This window comes from Salvelinus namaycush, chromosome 30, assembly GCF_016432855.1.
Source record: "Salvelinus namaycush isolate Seneca chromosome 30, SaNama_1.0, whole genome shotgun sequence".
Classification (NCBI taxonomy): domain Eukaryota; kingdom Metazoa; phylum Chordata; class Actinopteri; order Salmoniformes; family Salmonidae; genus Salvelinus; species Salvelinus namaycush.
In genome coordinates, this window is record NC_052336.1 from 4,518,652 (window position 1) to 4,541,860 (window position 23,209).

The following is a 23,209-nucleotide window of genomic DNA, read 5'->3' on the forward strand; positions in this document are numbered from 1 at the left end:
ACACACTTCAGAAAAGGGACAAAGCCCCACCACCACCACCACACACTTCAGAAAAGGGACAAAGCCCCACTACCACCACCACCACCACCACCACCACCACACACTTCAGAAAAGGGACAAAGCCCCACCACCACCACACACTTCAGAAAAGGGACGAAGCCCCACCACCACCACCACCACCACCACCACACACTTCAGAAAAGGGACAAAGCCCCACCACCACCACACACTTCAGAAAAGGGACAAAGCCCCACCACCACCACACACTTCAGAAAAGGGACGAAGCCCCACCACCACCACACACTTCAGAAAAGGGACAAAGCCCCACCACCACCACACACTTCAGAAAAGGGACAAAGCCCCACTACCACCACCACCACCACCACCACCACCACCACACACTTCAGAAAAGGGACAAAGCCCCACCACCACCACACACTTCAGAAAAGGGACAAAGCCCCACCACCACCACCACCACACACTTCAGAAAAGGGACGAAGCCCCACCACCACCACACACTTCAGAAAAGGGACGAAGCCCCACCACCACCACACACTTCAGAAAAGGGACAAAGCCCCACCACCACCACCACACACTTCAGAAAAGGGACAAAGCCCCACCACCACCACCACACACTTCAGAAAAGGGACAAAGCCCCACCACCACCACACACTTCAGAAAAGGGACAAAGCCCATTAAATTTAAAATTCCTCTGCTCGGTTCAGTTAGGGTCCATTTTCACATGGCGGTAAAAAGACCAACTAGTTATTACAATAACGACCAAGCAGGTGGTTCTGGCTGTGAGAGCCGAAAGCTGAAAGCAGCTTCTAAGAGCCTAGCTGCAGTAGCTACTGTATCTGGCTCCCAAATGGCACCCTATTCCACATATAGTGCACTACTTTGGACCAGGCCCATAGGGTGCAATTTGGGATGCAACTTGATGCTCCGAGAGAGAATTCAAAGCACTTGTTAATGGCAATTACAGGCCTTTCAGAACCGCCACCTACTTCACTCAGGGGGAATGAGATTAAGTGTGACACAGGGGTCACAGCAATGACATTGTTAGCACCCTGCGCCAATCTGTTCTGCATTCACACAATTCATTCACACAAGTCTCCTGTATTGTCATCCCACCAGAGAAAGAACTGCTGGGGTATGTGTCACCACCGCTATTTGTGTGTCTGAAAGTGTGAGTGTGTATTTCAGGCTTTTTGAGTGACCCTCAACAAGCTTTCATACACTCACCATTGTTACAGGTGGCGTTCACGATGCACGTCCTGCTGACGAGGTTGTAGCTGTCTTTGCACTTGACACAGGTCGTCCCGGGGCCGTCGCAACTCAGGCAATTCTCCTCACACCTGGACACCGCACCCACACAATAAGATGGAGGGACAAAAGAGAATGAGAGAGAATGAAAAGAAAGAAAGAGTATGGAATACGTCCAGAAAACAAAGTGGGCCTTTCCCCCCCAGAGAGATGTAGAAAGAGAGAGACAGAGAGAGGGGAGGTGGAGAGGGAGAAGGAGAGACAGAGGGGTAGAGAAAGAGAGAGAGGGGAGGTGGAGAGGGAGAAGGGGAGACAGAGGGGTAGAGAAAGAGAGAGAGGGGAGGTTGAGAGGGAGAAGGAGAAGGAGAGACAGAGGGGTAGAGAAAGAGAGAGAGGGGAGGTTGAGAGGGAGAAGGAGAGACAGAGGGGTAGAGAAAGAGAGAGAGGGGAGGTTGAGAGGGAGAAGGAGAGACAGAGGGGTAAAGAAAGAGAGAGAGGGGAGGTTGAGAGGGAGAAGGAGAGACAGAGGGGTAGAGAAAGAGAGAGGGGGGAGGTTGAGAGAGAGGAGAGAGAGGGGTAGAGAAAGAGAGAGGGGGGAGGTTGAGAGAGAGAGGGAGAGACATAGGGGTAGAGAAAGAGAGAGGGGGGAGGTTGAGAGACAGAAAGAGAATGTATTGGATAATGAATAGCGACAAGAAGACAATTATGTTATAAATATTTATGGAAGGGTCTGACCTAGTGGGTGATGGGACAGGGTCTGAACTAGTGGGTGATGGGACAGGGTCTGACCTAACGGGTGATGGGACAGGGTCTGACCTAGTGGGTGATGGGACAGGGTCTGACCTAACGGGTGATGGGACAGGGTCTGACCTAACGGGTGATGGGACAGAGTCTGACCTAACGGGTGATGGGACAGGGTCTGACCTAACGGGTGATGGGACAGGGTCTGACCTAACGGGTGATGGGACAGGGTCTGACCTAACGGGTGATGGGACAGGGTCTGACCTAACGGGTGATGGGACAGGGTCTGACCTAGCGGGTGATGGGACAGGGTCTGACCTAACGGGTGATGGGACAGGGTCTGACCTAACGGGTGATGGGACAGGGTCTGACCTAACGGGTGATGGGACAGGGTCTGACCTAACGGGTGATGGGACAGGGGGAGAGAGAGTGGATGATGGGACAGGGGGAGAGAGAGTGGATGATGGGACAGGGGGAGAGAGAGTGGATGATGGGACAGGGGGAGAGAGAGTGGATGATGGGACAAGGGGAGAGAGAGTGGATGATGGGACAGGGGGAGAGAGAGTGGATGATGGGACAAGGGGAGAGAGAGTGGATGATGGGACAAGGGGAGAGAGAGTGGATGACGGGACAAGGGGAGAGAGAGTGGATGATGGGACAGGGGGAGAGATAGTGGATGATGGGACAGGGGAGAGAGAGTGGATGATGGGACAGGGGGAGAGAGAGTGGATGATGGGACAAGGGGAGAGAGAGTGGATGATGGGATAGGGGGAGCGAGAGTGACATGGCTCAACAAGAACTGTAACAATGTAAAGCAATAGAAAGAGAAAGAGGTGATAGAGAGAGACAGAGACAGAGAGAGAGTGAGTGGAGTCACAAGATAGACTAAATGTATTTAAACTGGCCATGCTAATTAGGATTAGTTCTTTGCGATATGATTAGGTTTTTCTTCAATTTTTTTTAACCGGTCGCTTTCAATAATAGATCGAAATAGAACAACATAATATTTGATGTTTCTGCATGCCAATAATAAAGCCCTCTTTTTCAGACGCTCATATGACGTGATATATACTGTAAACAGGTTCTCTCTCTCTCCCCCCCTCTCTCTCTGTCGCTCTTTCTCTTGTAATTAAAACCTTTCCTTGCCTTGTTACCCATGGGTCATAGCCTTTACAGCTATTTTATTGCCTTCTAGCACCGTGGCCACAAGCCACCCACACCCCTTCTCTTCCTCCTCCTGACTATCCCTCTTTCCCCCTGCAATTTCCAGCTCCTGCCCCAAACCAGAGAGAGTAAACAAGAAAGAGAAACTGAGAGGGAAGCAAAGACAGAGGAAGTGAGAGAGGAAGAGAAATAGAGTGAGGGGGGAGACAGGGGGAGAGAGAATGAGAGCTAGAGAGAGAGTGAGAGCTAGATAGAGAGAGAGAGAGAGAGAGAGGGGGGGTAGAGAGAGAGAGAGGGGAGAGAGAATGAGAGCTAGAGAGAGAGAGTGAGAGCTAGAGAAAGAGAGAGGGGGGTAGAGAGAGAGAGAGAGGGGGATAGAGAGAGAGAGAGGGGAGAGAGAATGAGAGCTAGAGAGAGAGTGAGAGCTAGAGAAAGAGAGAGGGGGATAGAGAGAGAGAGAGTGGAGAGAGAATGAGAGCTAGAGAGAGAGAGTGAGAGCTAGAGAAAGAGAGAGGGGGATAGAGAGAGAGAGAGGGGAGAGAGAATGAGAGCTAGAGAGAGAGAGTGAGAGCTATAGAAAGAGAGAGGGGGATAGAGAGAGAGAGAGGGGAGAGAGAATGAGAGCTAGAGAGAGAGAGGGGGATAGAGAGAGAGAGGGGAGAGAGAATGAGAGCTAGAGAGAGAGAGGGGGGGATAGAGAGAGAGAGAGTGGAGAGAGAATGAGAGCTAGAGAGAGAGAGTGAGAGCTAGAGAAAGAGAGAGGGGGGTAGAGAGAGAGAGAGAGAGGGGAGAGAGAATGAGAGCTAGAGAGAGAGGGGGATAGAGAGAGAGAGAGGGGAGAGAGAATGAGAGATAGAGAGAGAGAGTGAGAGCTAGAGAGAGAGAGAGGGGGATAGAGAGAGAGGGGAGAGAGAATGAGAGCTAGAGAGAGAGAGTGAGAGCTAGAGAGAGAGAGTGAGAGCTAGAGAGAGAGAGGGGAATAGAGAGAGAGAGAGGGGAGAGAGAATGAGAGATAGAGAGAGAGAATGAGAGCTAGAGAGAGAGAGAGAGGGGGATAGAGAGAGAGAGAGGGGAGAGAGAATGAGAGATAGAGAGAGAGAGTGAGAGCTAGAGAGTGAGAGCTAGAGAAAGAGAGAGAGAGGGGAATAGAGAGAGAGAGAGCGGAGAGAGAATGAGAGCTAGAGAGAGAGAATGAGAGCTTAAGAGAGAATGAGAGAGAGAGAGAGGGCGGAGAGAGGGGGGAAGAGTGAGAGAGAGAGAGAATGAGAGAGAATGAGAGCTAGAGAGAGAGAAAGACAGAGAGACATAAAGAAGGAAAGTGTGAGCTAGAGAGACAAAAAGAGAGCAAGACGATGACATAGAGAAAGAACTAAAGGACAATCCATACCTGGTGCCGTCGCAAAACCTTGACCTTCTATCAGAGCCTCTATTTGTTCCTGACATCTCCCATAAACCACTGGACTGATTTATAAAAATCCCTGTGCGTCAAAAACAGATTTCTCCCTCCCCACTCCTCAGTGGAAAGAGAGGAGAGATAGCGAGAGGAGAGAGAAAGAGAGATAGAGGAGAGAGAGAACGAGAGAGAGATTGAGAAAGCGAGTGCCCCTCACCACCCCGCACTCAGTCATTACGGTGAGCTAAAGGGATGTTGATGCTGCTATTAAATTCTGGGCATCGGTGTAGGTGAGATTTACACCCTCAGTCAGTCCTGTTGATCCTGTTTGACTGCACAACGCCATCTGATTTAAAGACAATTATGGAGATGACAAAGAATAATGTGTGGAGCGGAGGGAGAACAGACAGAAAGATATAGTGGAGCAGAGGGAGAACAGACAGAAGGATATAGTGGAGCAGAGGGAGAACAGACAGAAGGATATAGAGGAGCAGAGGGAGAACAGACAAAAAGATATAGAGGAGCAGAGGGAGAACAGACAGAAGGATATAGTGGAGCAGAGGGAGAACAGACAGAAGGATATAGTGGAGCAGAGGGAGAACAGACAGAAGGATATAGAGGAGCAGAGGGAGAACAGACAGAAGGATATAGTGGAGCAGAGGGAGAACAGACAGAAGGATATAGTGGAGCAGAGGGAGAACAGACAGAAGGATATAGTGGAGCAGAGGGAGAACAGACAGAAGGATATAGAGGAGCAGAGGGAGAACAGACAGAAGGATATAGAGGAGCAGAGGGAGAACAGACAGAAGGATATAGTGGAGCAGAGGGAGAACAGACAAAAAGATATAGTGGAGCAGAGGGAGAACAGACAGAAGGATATAGTGGAGCAGAGGGAGAACAGACAGAAGGATATAGTGGAGCAGAGGGAGAACAGACAGAAGGATATAGTGGAGCAGAGGGAGAACAGACAGAAGGATATAGAGGAGCAGAGGGAGAACAGACAGAAGGATATAGTGGAGCAGAGGGAGAACAGACAGAAGGATATAGTGGAGCAGAGGGAGAACAGACAGAAGGATATAGTGGAGCAGAGGGAGAACAGACAGAAAGATATAGTGGAGCAGAGGGAGAACAGACAGAAGGATATAGTGGAGCAGAGGGAGAACAGACAGAAGGATATAGTGGAGCAGAGGGAGAACAGACAGAAGGATATAGTGGAGCAGAGGGAGAACAGACAGAAGGATATAGTGGAGCAGAGGGAGAACAGACAGAAGGATATAGTGGAGCAGAGGGAGAACAGACAGAAGGATATAGTGGAGCAGAGGGAGAACAGACAGAAAGATATAGTGGAGCAGAGGGAGAACAGACAGAAAGATATAGTGGAGCAGAGGGAGAACAGACAGAAGGATATAGAGGAGTAGAGGGAGAACAGACAGAAGGATATAGAGGAGTAGAGGGAGAACAGACAGAAGGATATAGTGGAGCAGAGGGAGAACAGACAGAAAGATATAGAGGAGCAGAGGGAGAACAGACAGAAAGATATAGTGGAGCAGAGGGAGAACAGACAAAAATATATAGTGGAGCAGAGGGAGAACAGACAGAAAGATATAGAGGAGCAGAGGGAGAACAGACAGAAAGATATAGTGGAGCAGAGGGAGAACAGACAGAAGGATATAGTGGAGCAGAGGGAGAACAGACAGAAAGATATAGAGGAGCAGAGGGAGAACAGACAGAAAGATATAGAGGAGTAGAGGGAGAACAGACAGAAGGATATAGTGGAGCAGAGGGAGAACAGACAGAAAGATATAGAGGAGCAGAGGGAGAACAGACAGAAAGATATAGTGGAGCAGAGGGAGAACAGACAAAAATATATAGTGGAGCAGAGGGAGAACAGACAGAAAGATATAGAGGAGCAGAGGGAGAACAGACAGAAAGATATAGTGGAGCAGAGGGAGAACAGACAGAAGGATATAGTGGAGCAGAGGGAGAACAGACAGAAAGATATAGAGGAGCAGAGGGAGAACAGACAGAAAGATATAGTGGAGCAGAGGGAGAACAGACAGAAAGATATAGTGGAGTAGAGGGAGAACAGACAGAAGGATATAGTGGAGCAGAGGGAGAACAGACAAAAAGATATAGTGGAGCAGAGGGAGAACAGACAGAAAGATATAGAGGAGCAGAGGGAGAACAGACAGAAAGATATAGTGGAGCAGAGGGAGAACAGACAGAAAGATATAGTGGAGCAGAGGGAGAACAGACAGAAAGATATAGTGGAGCAGAGGGAGGAGGAGAAGAGGGAGAACAGACAGAAGGATATAGTGGAGCAGAGGGAGGAGGAGAAGAGGGAGAACAGACAGAAAGATATAGTGGAGCAGAGGGAGGAGGAGAAGAGGGAGAACAGACAGAAGGATATAGAGGAGCAGAGGGAGAACAGACAGAAAGATATAGTGGAGCAGAGGGAGAACAGACAAAAAGATATAGTGGAGCAGAGGAAGAACAGACAGAAGGATATAGAGGAGCAGAGGGAGAACAGACAGAAAGATATAGTGGAGCAGAGGGAGAACAGACAGAAGGATATAGTGGAGCAGAGGGAGAACAGACAGAAAGATATAGAGGAGCAGAGGGAGAACAGACAGAAGGATATAGAGGAGCAGAGGGAGAACAGACAGAAGGATATAGAGGAGCAGAGGGAGAACAGACAGAAAGATATAGTGGAGCAGAGGGAGAACAGACAGAAGGATATAGAGGAGCAGAGGGAGAACAGACAGAAAGATATAGTGGAGCAGAGGGAGAACAGACAGAAGGATATAGTGGAGCAGAGGGAGAACAGACAGAAAGATATAGAGGAGCAGAGGGAGAACAGACAGAAGGATATAGAGGAGCAGAGGGAGAACAGACAGAAGGATATAGAGGAGCAGAGGGAGAACAGACAGAAAGATATAGTGGAGCAGAGGGAGAACAGACAGAAGGATATAGAGGAGCAGAGGGAGAACAGACAGAAGGATATAGAGGAGCAGAGGGAGAACAGACAGATGGATATAGTGGAGCAGAGGGAGAACAGACAGAAGGATATAGAGGAGCAGAGGGAGAACAGACAGAAAGATATAGTGGAGCAGAGGGAGAACAGACAGAAAGATATAGTGGAGCAGAGGGAGAACAGACAGAAGGATATAGTGGAGCAGAGGGAGAACAGACAGAAGAATATAGAGGAGCAGAGGGAGAACAGACAGAAAGATATAGTGGAGCAGAGGGAGGAGGAGAAGAGGGAGAACAGACAGAAAGATATAGTGGAGCAGAGGGAGAACAGACAGAAGGATATAGAGGAGCAGAGGGAGAACAGACAGAAAGATATAGTGGAGCAGAGGGAGGAGGAGAAGAGGGAGAACAGACAGAAAGATATAGTGGAGCAGAGGGAGAACAGACAGAAAGATATAGTGGAGCAGAGGGAGAACAGACAAAAATATATAGTGGAGCAGAGGGAGAACAGACAGAAAGATATAGTGGAGTAGAGGGAGAACAGACAGAAATATATAGTGGAGCAGAGGGAGAACAGACAGAAAGATATAGTGGAGCAGAGGGAGAACAGACAGAAAGATATAGAGGAGAAGAGGGAGAACAGACAGAAAGATATAGTGGAGCAGAGGGAGAACAGAGAGAAGGATATAGTGGAGCAGAGGGAGAACAGACAGAAGGATATAGTGGAGCAGAGGGAGAACAGACAGACAGATATAGTGGAGCAGAGGGAGAACAGACAAAAAGATATAGTGGAGCAGAGGGAGAACAGACAGAAAGATATAGTGGAGCAGAGGGAGAACAGACAGAAGGATATAGTGGAGCAGAGGGAGAACAGACAAAAAGATATAGTGGAGCAGAGGGAGAACAGACAGAAGGATATAGTGGAGCAGAGGGAGAACAGACAGAAAGATATAGTGGAGCAGAGGGAGAACAGACAGAAGGATATAGAGGAGCAGAGGGAGAACAGACAGAAAGATATAGTGGAGCAGAGGGAGAACAGACAGAAAGATATAGAGGAGCAGAGGGAGAACAGACAGAAGGATATAGTGGAGCAGAGGGAGAACAGACAGAAAGATATAGAGGAGAAGAGGGAGAACAGACAGAAAGATATAGTGGAGCAGAGGGAGAACAGAGAGAAGGATATAGTGGAGCAGAGGGAGAACAGACAGAAGGATATAGTGGAGCAGAGGGAGAACAGACAGAAAGATATAGTGGAGTAGAGGGAGAACAGACAGAAAGATATAGAGGAGCAGAGGGAGGACAGACAGAAGGATATAGAGGAGCAGAGGGAGGACAGACAGAAGGATATAGTGGAGCAGAGGGAGAACAGACAGAAGGATATAGTGGAGTAGAGGGAGAACAGACAGAAGGATATAGTTGAGCAGAGGGAGGAGGAGAAGAGGGAGAACAGACAGAAAGATATAGTGGAGCAGAGGGAGGAGGAGAAGAGGGAGAACAGACAGAAAGATATAGTGGAGCAGAGGGAGGAGGAGAAGAGGGAGAACAGACAGAAAGATATAGTGGAGCAGAGGGAGAACAGACAGAAAGATATAGTGGAGTAGAGGGAGAACAGACAGAAGGATATAGTTGAGCAGAGGGAGAACAGACAGAAGGATATAGTTGAGCAGAGGGAGAACAGACAGAAAGATATAGTGGAGCAGAGGGAGGAGGAGAAGAGGGAGAACAGACAGAAAGATATAGTGGAGCAGAGGGAGAACAGACAGAAAGATATAGTGGAGTAGAGGGAGAACAGACAGAAGGATATAGTGGAGCAGAGGGAGAACAGACAGAAAGATATCGTGGAGCAGAGGGAGAACAGACAGAAAGATATAGTGGAGCAGAGGGAGAACAGACAGAAGGATATAGTGGAGCAGAGGGAGAACAGACAGAAAGATATAGTGGAGCAGAGGGAGAACAGACAGAAAGATATAGTGGAGTAGAGGGAGAACAGACAGAAGGATATAGTGGAGCAAAGGGAGAACAGACAGAAAGATATAGTGGAGCAGAGGGAGAACAGACAGAAGGATATAGTGGAGCAGAGGGAGAACAGACAAAAAGATATAGTGGAACAGAGGGAGAACAGACAGAAAGATATAGTGGAGTAGAGGGAGAACAGACAGAAGGATATAGTGGAGCAGAGGGAGAACAGACAAAAATATATAGTGGAGCAGAGGGAGAACAGACAGAAAGATATCGTGGGGCAGAGGGAGAACAGACAGATGGATATAGTGGAGCAGAGGGAGAACAGACAGAAGGATATAGTGGAGCAGAGGGAGAACAGACAGAAGGATATAGTGGAGCAGAGGGAGAACAGACAAAAAGATATAGTGGAGCAGAGGGAGAACAGACAGAAGGATATAGTGGAGCAGAGGGAGGAGGAGAAGAGGGAGAACAGACAGAAGGATATAGTGGAGCAGAGGGAGAACAGACAGAAGGATATAGTGGAGCAGAGGGAGAACAGACAAAAAGATATAGTGGAGCAGAGGGAGAACAGACAGAAGGATATAGTGGAGCAGAGGGAGGAGGAGAAGAGGGAGGACAGACAGAAGGATATAGTGGAGCAGAGGGAGGACAGACAGAAGGATATAGTGGAGCAGAGGGAGGAGGAGAAGAGGGAGAACAAACAGAAGGATATAGTGGAGCAGAGGGAGAACAGACAGAAGGATATAGTGGAGCAGAGGGAGGACAGACAGAAGGATATAGTGGAGCAGAGGGAGGAGGAGAAGAGGGAGAACAGACAGAAGGATATAGTGGAGCAGAGGGAGAACAGACAGAAAGATATAGAGGAGCAGAGGGAGAACAGACAGAAGGATATAGTGGAGCAGAGGGAGAACAGACAGAAGGATATAGTGGAGCAGAGGGAGAACAGACAGAAGGATATAGAGGAGCAGAGGGAGAACAGACAGAAAGATATAGTGGAGCAGAGGGAGGAGGAGAACAGGGAGAACAGACAGAAGGATATAGTGGAGCTGTGTTTTTTTTGCAACAGCAGCCACAAATGGCCCGTCCGACGACGACGCAACTTCGTCAGCTGCATCAGGTCCTGTTCGACCCGCACTGCGTTCCTGTGATCGTCCTCAAGACCGCTGTGCTAGTGGGGGGGGGGGGGGGGGGGGGGGGGGGGTAGTATTGTCACAGATCCCTCTGGAACTTTCATTGCGCACACCATTGCGCACACCTTTGTGCCTGGGTTTAGGCGTTTGGAACAAATTATTTGAGAGAGAGAGCAAGACAGAAAGGGAGAGAGAGAGCGAGACAGCGAGAGACATACCAATTAATGAGACCCAGATGGTCGATGGTACTGACCCTCAGTCAGTCAGTCTCCAACTGAAGAAGGGAGGTAGAGAGAAGGGAGGGAGAAGGGACAGAGAGGAGAGAGAGAAGGAAGAGAGGGGAGGGAAAGAAGGGAGAGAGAGAAGGGAGAGCGAGACAAGTGGAAATAGAAAATGAAAGTGAAAAGAAACAGAAAGAGTGTAAGAGAAGGTAGTTCAGAGATTTCTTTAAGAGGAGCACTGATGTTGAAGGTAGTTCAGAGATTTCTTTAAGAGAAGCACTGATGTTGAAGGTAGTTCAGAGATTTCTTTAAGAGGAACGCTGATGTTGAAGGTAGTTCAGAGATTTCTTTAAGAGAAGCACTGATGTTGAAGGTAGTTCAGAGATTTCTTTAAGAGGAGCACTGATGTTGAAGGTAGTTCAGAGATTTCTTTAAGAGAAGCACTGATGTTGAAGGTAGTTCAGAGATTTCTTTAAGAGAAGCACTGATGTTGAAGGTAGTTCAGAGATTTCTTTAAGAGAAGCACTGATGTTGAAGGTAGTTCAGAGATTTCTTTAAGAGAAGCACTGATGTTGAAGGTAGTTCAGAGATTTCTTTAAGAGGAGCGCTGATGTTGAAGGTAGTTCAGAGATTTCTTTAAGAGAAGCACTGATGTTGAAGGTAGTTCAGAGATTTCTTTAAGAGGAGCACTGATGTTGAAGGTAGTTCAGAGATTTCTTTAAGAGAAGCACTGATGTTGAAGGTAGTTCAGAGATTTCTTTAAGAGAAGCACTGATGTTGAAGGTAGTTCAGAGATTTCTTTAAGATAAGCACTGATGTTGAAGGTAGTTCAGAGATTTCTTTAAGAGAAGCACTGATGTTGAAGGTAGTTCAGAGATTTCTTTAAGAGGAGCGCTGATGTTGAAGGTAGTTCAGAGATTTCTTTAAGAGAAGCACTGATGTTGAAGGTAGTTCAGAGATTTCTTTAAGAGAAGCGCTGATGTTGAAGGTAGTTCAGAGATTTCTTTAAGAGAAGCACTGATGTTGAAGGTAGTTCAGAGATTTCTTTAAGAGAAGCACTGATGTTGAAGGTAGTTCAGAGATTTCTTTAAGAGAAGCACTGATGTTGAAGGTAGTTCAGAGATTTCTTTAAGAGAAGCACTGATGTTGAAGGTAGTTCAGAGATTTCTTTAAGAGGAGCGCTGATGTTGAAGGTAGTTCAGAGATTTCTTTAAGAGAAGCGCTGATGTTGAAGGTAGTTCAGAGATTTCTATAAGAGGAACGCTGATGTTGAAGGTAGTTCAGAGATTTCTTTAAGAGAAGCGCTAATGTTGAAGTTAGTTCAGAGATTTCTTTACGCCTTAATCCCACATGAATAGGAAAGATTGACACCATCTAATTATATCTAATTAGAGGCTGCTAATCTTTGCCACAGAGGGTTCAGAATATGAACTCAGCTGGAGTTTAGACTACTTAAAAAAATATTTGTATTTTTATTTTACCCCCAATTTCTTGGTATCCAATTAGTAGTAGTTACTGTCTTGTCTCATCGCTGCAACTTCTGTACGGACTCGGGAGAGGCGAAGGTCTCAAGCGCCATGGGTCCTCCGAAACACAACCCAACCAAGCCGCACTGCTTCTTGACACAACGCACATCCAACCCGGAAGCCAGCCACACCAATGTGTCAGAGGAAACACCGTACACCTAGCAACCTGGTCAGCGCCCAGCCCACCACAGGAGTCACTAGTGTGCAATGAGACAAGGATATCCCTGCAGGGTAAACTCTCCCTAACCTGGACAACACCGGGCCAATTGTGCGTCTCCCCATGAGCCTCCCGGTCACAGCCGGCTGCGGCAAAGCCTGGGCCCGAACCCAGTATCTCTGGTGACACTGGTGACACACTGCGATGCAGTGCCTTAGACCACTGCGCCACCCGGGAGGCCTGAGTTTAGACTACTTTTAAGAGAAATAGATGAATAACTTGGAGTTTAACTAAGCCTTAATTGTGTTTTTTTTTAACTGACAACTGATTTTTCTGGAAATTAAGCCTTTTCTTGGACTAGAAAGAAATGGAAATTCTGTATGGAAAACTGACCCCGAATCTCCTGTTTGGCACTTTTCACGCTACAGAGCCAAGCCAAGCCAAGCTGTACTGTAGCCTGGTTACACATCCACCATACTTGGATCCACTGGAACAGTGCTGGACAGGACAATGTGAAAAGAAAAGATCCAAATACCCAGTACAGTACAGTTTGGGTTGGCCCAATAGTGTTAGAAGGGTACTGTATCTCTCTTAAAATGATATGCCCAGATGAATGCAGGGGCTTCAGTGCTTGTCCCGGGTAGCTCAGTTAGTAGCGCATGGAACTTGCAATGCCAGGGTTGTGGGTTCAATTCCCAAAAGGGACCAGAATGTATGGTAATTCGCTCTGGCTAAGAGTGTCTGCTAAATGACTGAAATACAATTAAGCCTGATGATGGGGTCACTCACTTGTGACACATCCCCTGGTGGTAGCCAGCATCCTCTGTTGAGTAGTATCCTGGGGCGCAGGTCTGAACACACCTCCACTCTTGCTGCAGGTGATCTTTGGCACACTGGATACACTCCTCCTTCCCTGGACCTACAGCAACAGTTCCAAACAGAAAAGGACTGGTCCATCTTTAGTCCAATGGGGTGAGTTGTATCATTATTTGGTTAATAAATATGGTCCTCAAGGAAACAAATTGTCTGGTGTGTAAGAAATTCCTGGGCCGATTTCTGGTCCCAGTCCGTTCCTGGTTCAAAATACTTTAAACGTCTGTCCCCTGAACATGCGGTGGTGCGTAGACCAAAAGTAAAACATCAAATGCAATGGTGGTCCGACCGCACTCAAAATGATGATACCTTTCCTAATCCCAATTGCCAATAACAACATATAAGAAATTGATACAATTATTTGGAATTGAAGGCAGATACACGCCTTTAGGAAAATGTCTGGCTTGTTTTGGGAACGAACAATCCCTTTAATGTACCCCCTCTTTCTCTCATTACAATCAGTGCCAGGGCCTTGGTTGAGAGGTGAACCACTAATTCAGCTCCTCTACTACAGCAATAAGCGTCTCTCTCTACTGGGTGTTTTGAGGCAAAGTTCACTTGTTCCACAGACATGCACACAAGCACGCACACATGTGCACACACACAATCTAATCCCTCAGCTTTCTCTCCCCACAGCACGTCTGGCTCTGTCTGTCAATACTACTGGCTCAGGGCAACACCAGAGCTTCGCCAGCTAAATGTCAACTGCGTCCGACGGCCTAACCCCAGGACACAGCAACATAATTAGGGGCCGATTTAATTAATGTAAATCAATGAGCGAATTGACTTAAATCTGACACCCATGTAGATCACAGACGTGAGATGTCGACACCGTGCCGAAAGTAATGATCACGATAAGCAGAACTGGCAAGCAACCTTTTAGTTGGCAAATTAAGTTTTAATTCGTTGTGAAATGATGGTATTTTCATGTCTTCGGACCATAGCACAGGTTCCAATCCAAGTGCCAGTGCCGTTTAGCCAACTCCAGACATTTATATTTGTTGGATGACATGAACATAGAGCTCTTTGACCACGCACACAAGTGTCTCTGCCAGGAGGCTGAAACTTGGCCAAATGACAGGGCCTTCAGAAAGTATAAACCTCTTGACTTATTCCACATTTTGTAGCCTGAAATCAAAATTGATTAAATCGATTTTTTCTCTCACCCATCTACACACAATACCCCATAATAACAAAGTGAAAATATGGTTTTAGACATTTTTGCAAAGGTATTAAATTAAATACATAAATATCTAATTTACATAAGTTTTCACACCCCTGAGTCAATACTTTGTAGAAGCACCCTTTGGAGGCGATTACAGCATTGAGTCGTCTTGGGTATGTCAGTATCAGCTATACACATATGGATTTGGGGATTTTCTCCAATTCTTCCTTTTCTCAAACTCTGTTAAGTTAAATGGGGAGCGACGGTGAAAAGCAATCTTCAAGTCTGGGCTTTGACTGGACCACTCAATGACTTTCACATTCTGGTTCTGAAGCCTTTCCAGCGTTGCTTTGGCTGTATGCTTGGTGTTTTCCTGTTGAAACGTAAATCTTCGACCGCAGTCTAAGGTCATTTGCTCTCTGAAGCAGGTTCTCATCAAGGATTTGCCTGTATTTGGCTATTCACCAGTCTCCCAGATGCCACTGAAAAGCATCCCCATAGTATGATGCTGCCACCACCATGCTTCACGGTAGGGATTGTGTTAGACAGGTGATGAGCTGTGCCTGGTTTTCTCCAGGCGTAGCGCTGTGCATTCATTCAAAAGAGTACATGTTTGTCTCATCACACCACAGAATCTTTTGCCTTATGATCTCAGAGTCTTTCACATGCCTTTTTGCAAACTCCAGGTGTGCTGTCTTGTAACTTTTTCTCAGGAGTGGCTTCCGTCTGGCCACTCTCCCATAAAGCCCAGATTGGTGAAGTGCTGAGACTGTTGTCCTTCTGGAAGGTTCTCCCATCTAAGCCAAGGAACTCTGTAGGGTTCTAAGTCACCTCCCTGACCAAGGTCCTTCTTGCTCGGTGGCTTAGCTTGGTCAGACGGCCAGTGATGGAAACCAGTGTGCTCTTGGAACCTTTCAACCCTCTAGAAATTGTTTTCTACCCTTCCCCAGATATATGCCTCATCCTATCTCAGAGATCTACAGACAGTTGCTTAGACTTCATGGTATAGTTTCTGCTCTGACATGCACAGTCAACTGTGGGACCTTATATAGACAGGTGTGTTTCTTTCTAAATCATATCCAAACTATTGAATTGGCCACAGGTGGACTCCAATCAAGTGACATCTCAAGGATGATCAAATGAAATTGGAGGCACCTGAGCTCAATTTGGAGTGTCATAGCAAAGGGGTGTGAATACTTATGTAAATTAGATATTTCTGTATTTAATTTTCAATAAAACATGTTTAGAAACATGTTTTATTATTATGGGGTCATTATGCGGTATTGTGTGTAGATGGGTGAGAAAATGCAGGTTGTAACACAACAAAATGTGGAATAAGTCAAAGGGTATGAATGCTGTCTGAAGGCACTGTATGTGCTGGAGCATGGGAGATGTTCTCACCAGAACAGGCCAGTATGACAGTGTGACACAGCAAGGTCACTCTGACACTATGACCTCCATATATGGGTCATATAGACCGTTGACATTTGATCCTGACATTCATTAATAGTTCAATGTTAAGAGGCCATTGAGTGAAACAATGCAAACGTTTACTATTGGCATTGAGTGTAATACTCAAAAATGCATTCCAGAAACCTGTCACGGAAACTATAAACTGGTGGCTTAACACACACACACACACACACACACACACACACACACACACACACACACACACACACACACACACACACACACACACACACACACACACACACACACACACACACACACACACACACACACACACACACACACACACTTCCCCCCCCAGACTCCTGCTAACTTCATCTGTCCTTTTAAAACATTTGACAAAAAGGCTCAGTGCCATTACCCTCGCAAGAGGAGAGTGCCGGAGTATTGCAAACAGGGATGCCAATATTTTTTACTCCTATCTTTATGAGAACAGGAGGTGTGACGGACACTGACCTGTGCAGGTAGAGCAGGAGGTGTGACGGTCACTGACCTGTGCAGGTAGAGCAGGAGGTGTGACGGTCACTGACCTTTGCAGGCAGAGCAGTAGGTGTGACAGGGACACTGACCTGTGCAGGTGGAGCAGGAGGTATGACAGGGACACTGACCTGTGCAGGTAGAGCAGGAGGTGTGACAGGGACACTGACCTGTGCAGGTAGAGCAGGAGGTGTGACAGGGACACTGACCTGTGCAGGTAGAACAGGAGGTGTGACAGGGACACTGACCTGTACAGGTAGAGCAAGAGGTGTGACAGGGACACTGACCTGTACAGGTAGAGCAAGAGGTGTGACAGGGACACTGACCTGTGCAGGTAGAGCAGGAGGTATGACAGGGACACTGACCTGTGCAGGTAGAGCAGGAGGTGTGACAGCGACACTGACCTGTACAGGTAGAGCAAGAGGTGTGACTGGGACACTGACCTGTGCAGGTAGAGCAGGAGGTGTGACAGGGACACTGACCTGTGCAGGTAGAGCAGGAGGTGTGACTGGGACACTGACCTGTGCAGGTAGAGCAGGGGGTGTGACAAGGACACTGACCTGTGCAAGTAGAGCAGGAGGTGTGACAGGGACACTGACCTGTGCAGGTAGAGCAGGAGGTGTGATAGGGACACTGACCTGTGCAGGTAGAGCAGGATGTGTGACTGGGACACTGACCCGTGCAGGTAGAGCAGGAGGTGTGACAGGGACACTGACCTGTGCAGGTAGAGCAGGAGGTGTGACAGGACCTGTGCAGGTAGAGCAGGAGGTGTGACAGGACCTGTGCAGGTAGAGCAGGAGGTGTGACAGGGACATTGACCTGTGCAGGTAGAACAGGAGGTGTGACAGGGACACTGACCTGTGCAGGTAGAACAGGAGGTGTGACAGGGACACTGACCTGTGCAGGTAGAACAGGAGGTGTGACAGGGACACTGACCTGTGCAGGTAGAGCAGGAGGTATGACAGGGACACTGACCTGTGCAGGTAGAACAGGAGGTGTGACAGGGACACTGACCTGTGCAGGTAGAACAGGAGGTGTGACAGGGACACTGACCTGTGCAGGTAGAGCAGGAGGTGTGACAGGGACACTGACCTGTGCAAGTAGAGCAGGAGGTGTGATAGGGACACTGACCTGTGCAGGTAGAACAGGAGGTGTGACAGGGACACTGACCTGTGCAGGTAGAACAGGAAGTGTGACAGGACCTGTGCAAATAGAGCAGGAGGTGTGACAGGGACAATGACCTGTGCAGGTAGAGCAGGAGGTGTGATAGGGACACTGACCTGTGCAGGTAGAGCAGGATGTGTGACTGGGACACTGACCCGTGCAGGTAGAGCAGGAGGTGTGACAGGGACACTGACCTGTGCAGGTAGAGCAGGAGGTGTGACAGGACCTGTGCAGGTAGAGCAGGAGGTGTGACAGGACCTGTGCAGGTAGAACAGGAGGTGTGACAGGGACACTGACCTGTGCAGGTAGAACAGGAGGTGTGACAGGGACACTGACCTGTGCAGGTAGAACAGGAGGTGTGACAGGGACACTGACCTGTGCAGGTAGAACAGGAGGTGTGACAGGGACACTGACCTGTGCAGGTAGAGCAGGAGGTGTGACAGGGACACTGACCTGTGCAGGTAGAGCAGGAGGTGTGACAGGGACACTGACCTGTGCAGGTAGAGCAGGAGGTGTGATAGGGACACTGACCTGTGCAGGTAGAGCAGGATGTGTGACTGGGACATTGACCTGTGCAGGTAGAACAGGAGGTGTGACAGGGACACTGACCTGTGCAGGTAGAGCAGGAGGTGTGACAGGGACACTGACCTGTGCAAGTAGAGCAGGAGGTGTGACAGGGACACTGACCTGTGCAGGTAGAGCAGGAGGTGTGATAGGGACACTGACCTGTGCAGGTAGAGCAGGATGTGTGACTGGGACACTGACCCGTGCAGGTAGAGCAGGAGGTGTGACAGGGACACTGACCTGTGCAGGTAGAGCAGGAGGTGTGACAGGACCTGTGCAGGTAGAGCAGGAGGTGTGACAGGACCTGTGCAGGTAGAGCAGGAGGTGTGACAGGACCTGTGCAGGTAGAGCAGGAGGTGTGACAGGGACATTGACCTGTGCAGGTAGAACAGGAGGTGTGACAGGGACACTGACCTGTACAGGTAGAACAGGAGGTGTGACAGGGACACTGACCTGTGCAGGTAGAACAGGAGGTGTGACAGGGACACTGACCTGTGCAGGTAGAACAGGAGATGTGACAGGGACACTGACCTGTACAGGTAGAACAGCAGGTGTGACAGGGACACTGACCTGTGCAGGTAGAACAGGAGGTGTGACAGGGACACTGACCTGTGCAGGTAGAGCAGGAGGTGTGACAGGGACACTGACCTGTGCAGGTAGAACAGGAGGTGTGACAGGGACACTGACCTGTGCAGGTAGAGCAGGAGGTGTGACAGGGACACTGACCTGTGCAGGTAGAACAGGAGGTGTGACAGGGACACTGACCTGTGCAGGTAGAGCAGGAGGTGTGACAGGGACACTGACCTGTGCAGGTAGAGCAGGAGGTGTGACAGGGACACTGACCTGTGCAGGTAGAACAGGAGGTGTGACAGGGACACTGACCTGTGCAGGTAGAGCAGGAGGTGTGACAGGGACACTGACCTGTGCAGGTAGAGCAGGAGGTGTGACAGGGACACTGACCTGTGCAGGTAGAGCAGGAGGTGTGACAGGGACTACACTTCATCTCCTCCAGATGAAAGAAGGTTCCGTTGGCACACTCCGGAACACAGGTCATCCCTGCCAGACTGCACACACACACACACACACACACACACACACACACACACACACACACACACACACACACACACACACACACACACACACACACACACACACACACACACACACACACACAAAACACACACACAAAAAACACACACACACAGACACAAAAGCACGCTTATGTTTTCTACATTACATTTTTCATCAGTGACATTCCCTAAAGAGATTACATGTAGTTTACCTGTAGCCGTCGTTACAGGCAGTACACCTGTCTGAGTCCCGCAGACACTTCATACAGTTCTCATGACACCTCAGACACTTCCTCTGAACTAGGGAGAGGGAGAGGGAGGGAGGGAGGGAGGGAGGGAGGGAGGGAGGGAGGGAGGGAAGGAAGGAAGGAAGGAAGGAAGGAAGGAAGGAAGGAAGGAAGGAAGGAAGGAAGGAAGGAAGGAAGGAAGGAAGGAAGGAAGGAAGGAAGGAAGGAAGGAAGGAAGGAAGGAAGGAAGGAAGGAAGGAAGGAAGGAAGGAAGGGAGGGGAAGGAGGAGAGGTAGAGGGGGCAGATGGGAAGAGAGCGTGAGAAATAAATATAGTTATCCATTTTTAACTCAGTACAGTACTCAGAGGACTGCTCATTCAACCACCAAAACCAAACACACAAACAACCATGAAACCAACTTTCACAGGCTCTCAGTCTCTCTGTCTCTCTCTCTCTCTCTTTCTGTCTCCCTCTTTCTGTCTCTCTCTCTTTCTGTCTCTCTCTCTCCCTCTCTCTCCCTCTGCCTCTCTCTCAGTCTTTCAGTCTCTGTCTCTCTCTCTGTCGCCCTCTTTCTGTCTCCTTCTTTCTGTCTTTCTCTCTCTCTCCGTCTCTCTCTCTCTCAGTCTCTCTGTCTCCCTCTTTCTGTCTCTCTCTCTCTCCCTCTCTCTCCCTCTCCCTCTCTCAGTCACCCTCTCTGTCTCTCTCGCCTTCTCTCAGTCTCCCTCTCTCAATTCAATTCAAGGGGCTTTATTGGCATGGGAAACACATCTTAACATTGCCAAAGCAAGTGAAGTAGATAAAATACAAAAGTGAAATAAACTATAAAAATGAACAGTAAACATTACACTAACAGAAGTTCCAAAAGAATCAAGGCATTACAAATGTCATATTATGTATATATACAGTGTTGTAACAATGTACAAATGGTTAATGTACAAAAGAGAAAATGAATAAACATAAATATGGGTTGTATTTACAATGGTGTTTGTTCTTCATTGGTTAACCTTTTCTTGTGGCAACAGGTCACAAATCTTGCTGCTGTGATGGCACACTGTGGTATTTCACCCAGTAGATATGGGAGTTTATCAAAATTGGGTTTGTTTTCAAATTCTTTGTGGATTTGTGTAATTTGAGGGAAATATGTGTCTCTAATATGGTCATACATTTGGCAGGAGGTTAGGAAGTGCATCTCAGTTTCCACCTCATTTTGTGGGCAGTGTTCACATAGCCTGTCTCCTCTTGAGAGTCAGGTCTGCCTATGGTGGCTTTTCTCAATAGCAAGGCAATGCTCACTGAGTATGTACATAGTCAAAGCTTTCCTTAAGCTTGGGTCAGTCACAGTGGTCAGGTATTCTGCCACTGTGTACTCTCTGTTTAGGGCCAAATAGCATTCTAGTTTGCTCAGTTTTTTTGTTAATTCTTTCCAATGTGTCAAGTAATTATCTTTTTGTTTTCTCATCATTTGGTTGGGTCTAATTGTGTTGCTGTCCTGGGGCTCTGTGGGGTGTGTTTGTGTTTGTGAACAGAGCCCCAGGACCAGCTTGCTTAGGGGACTCTTCTCCAGGTGCATCTCTTTGTAGGTGATGGCTTTGTTATGGAAGGTTTGGGAATCGCTTCCTTTTAGGTGTTTCTAGAATATAACGGCTCTTTTCTGTATTTTGATAATTAGCGGGTATTGGCCTAATTCTGCTCTGCATGCATTATTTGGTGTTGTACGTTGTACACAGAGGAGAGTTTTGCAGAATTCTGCATGCAGAGTCTCAATTTGATGTTTGTCCCATTTTGTGAGTTCTTGGTTGGTGAGCGGACCCCAGACCTCACAACCATAAAGGGCAATGGGTTCTATAACTGATTCAAGTATTTTTAACCAGATCCTAATTGGTATGTCGAATTTTATGTTCCTTTTGATGGCATAGAATGCCCTTCTTGCCTTGTCTCTCAGATCGTTCACAGCTTTGTGGAAGTTACCTGTGGCGCTGATGTTTAGGCCAAGGTATGTATAGTTTTTTGTGTGCTCTAGGGCAACGGTGTCTAGATGGAATTTGTATTTGTGGTCCTGGCAACTAGACCTTTTTTTGGAACACCATTATTTTGGTCTTACTGAGATTTACTGTCAGGGCCCAGGTTTGTCAGAATCTGTGCAGAAGATCTAGGTACTGCTGTAGGCCCTCCTTGGTTGGTGACAGAAGCACCAGATCATCAGCAAACAGTAGACATTTGACTTCGGATTCTAGTAGGGTGAGGCCGGGTGCTGCAGACTTTTCTAGTGCCCTCGCCAATTCGTTTATATGTTGAAGAGGGTGGGGCTTAAGCTGCATCCCTGTCTCACCCCACGGCCCTGTGGGAAGAAATGTGTGTGTTTTTACCTATTTTAACCGCACACTTGTTGTTTGTTTACATGGATTTTATAATGTTATATGTTTTTCCCCCAACACCACTTTCCATCAATTTGAATAGCAGACCCTCATGCCAAATTGAGTCGAAGGCTTTTTTGAAATCAACAAAGCATGAGAAGACTTTGCTTTTGTTTTGTTTTGTTTGTTTGTCAATTAGGGTGTGCCGGGTGAATACGTGGTCTGTCGTATGATAATTTGGTAAAAAGCCAATTTCACATTTGCTCAGTACATTGTTTTCACTGAGGAAATGTACGAGTCTGCTGTTAATGATAATGCAGAGGATTTTCCCAAGGTTTCTGTTGAAGCATATCCCACGGTAGTTATTGGGATCAAACTTGTCTCCACTTTTGTGGATTGGGGTGATCAGTCCTTGGTTCCAAATATTGGGGAAGATGCCAGAGCTGAGGATGATGTTAAACCTGTTGAGAACAGAGGGCGCTGTTTTCACTTTGGGGGAAAATCGTGCCCAATTTAAACGGCCTCGTACTCAATTCTTGCTCGTACAATATGCATATTATTAATACTATTGGATAGAAAACACTCTCTAGTTTCTAAAACCGTTTGAATTGTATCTGTGAGTAAAACAGAACTCCTTTTGCAGCAAACTTCCTGAGAGGAAGTGGAAAATCTGAAATCGATGCACTCTTCTAGGGGCTGCCTATTAAAGTCCTTGATATTTATTAGTTTAGATGCACTTCATACGTCTTCCACTAGATGTCGACAAGCAGTGAGAGAAGAAATTGAGTGTGTAACTTGATCTGGGCTCGAATTATAGCTCTTGGCATGACGTGTCACCAGTTTCCTGTTTTCTGGAGAGCGCGAACAGGGACCTGGATTTGCCTTCTGATAAGCTGTCGTTATGGACGACTAATATCTCCGGCTTTGATTTTATTTGATACATGTGACAATATCATCGTAAAGTATGTTTTTTCAATATAGTTTAATCAGATTATTGAAATTTTTTCGGGAGTTTTGCCGTGTTCCGTTCTCTGAGTTTGTTTACGATGGAGAGATTCGCGCCACTTGGCAAGTGTGCTTGCTAAATCGAGAGGGAAAAAGGCCGTTCTAAATCCAAACAACGATTGTTCCCGACAAAGGACCCCTTGTACAACATTCTGATGAAAGATCAGCAAAAGTAGGACCCATTTTATGATACTATTTCATATATCTGTCGAACATGTTGTGCTAGTCGTTTGCGCCCAGCTTTTGGGTACTCTCTCGCTATACCTAAGCTGGATGTCGTAATGAAGTTATTTTTAGAAT

General features: G+C 47.5%; 1 protein-coding gene across 48 annotated transcripts in view; it reads right to left on the minus strand.

The window, feature by feature from the left end:
• pcsk6 (proprotein convertase subtilisin/kexin type 6) overlaps nucleotides 1-23,209 on the minus strand; it is a 92,628-nt gene that overhangs the window by 6,489 nt on the left and 62,930 nt on the right. Inside the window, exons 17-26 of one of the 48 annotated variants that reach the window (XM_038969094.1) lie at nucleotides 19,535-19,622; nucleotides 18,898-19,313; nucleotides 18,522-18,624; nucleotides 17,944-18,489; nucleotides 17,802-17,879; nucleotides 17,692-17,723; nucleotides 17,341-17,574; nucleotides 16,653-17,003; nucleotides 13,323-13,452; nucleotides 1,246-1,358 (exon numbers count right to left, since the gene is read on the minus strand). In XM_038969094.1, the coding sequence (XP_038825022.1) occupies nucleotides 1,246-1,358; nucleotides 13,323-13,452; nucleotides 16,653-17,003; nucleotides 17,341-17,574; nucleotides 17,692-17,723; nucleotides 17,802-17,879; nucleotides 17,944-18,489; nucleotides 18,522-18,624; nucleotides 18,898-19,313; nucleotides 19,535-19,622 (2,091 nt within the window). Of the gene's footprint in view, nucleotides 1-1,245; nucleotides 1,359-13,322; nucleotides 13,453-16,613; nucleotides 17,121-17,159; nucleotides 17,614-17,691; nucleotides 17,724-17,762; nucleotides 18,625-18,702; nucleotides 19,314-19,534; nucleotides 19,623-23,209 lie in introns of those variants that run through there. The other 47 variants (XM_038969119.1, XR_005472941.1, XR_005472949.1 and 44 more) reach the window with 47 other exon arrangements.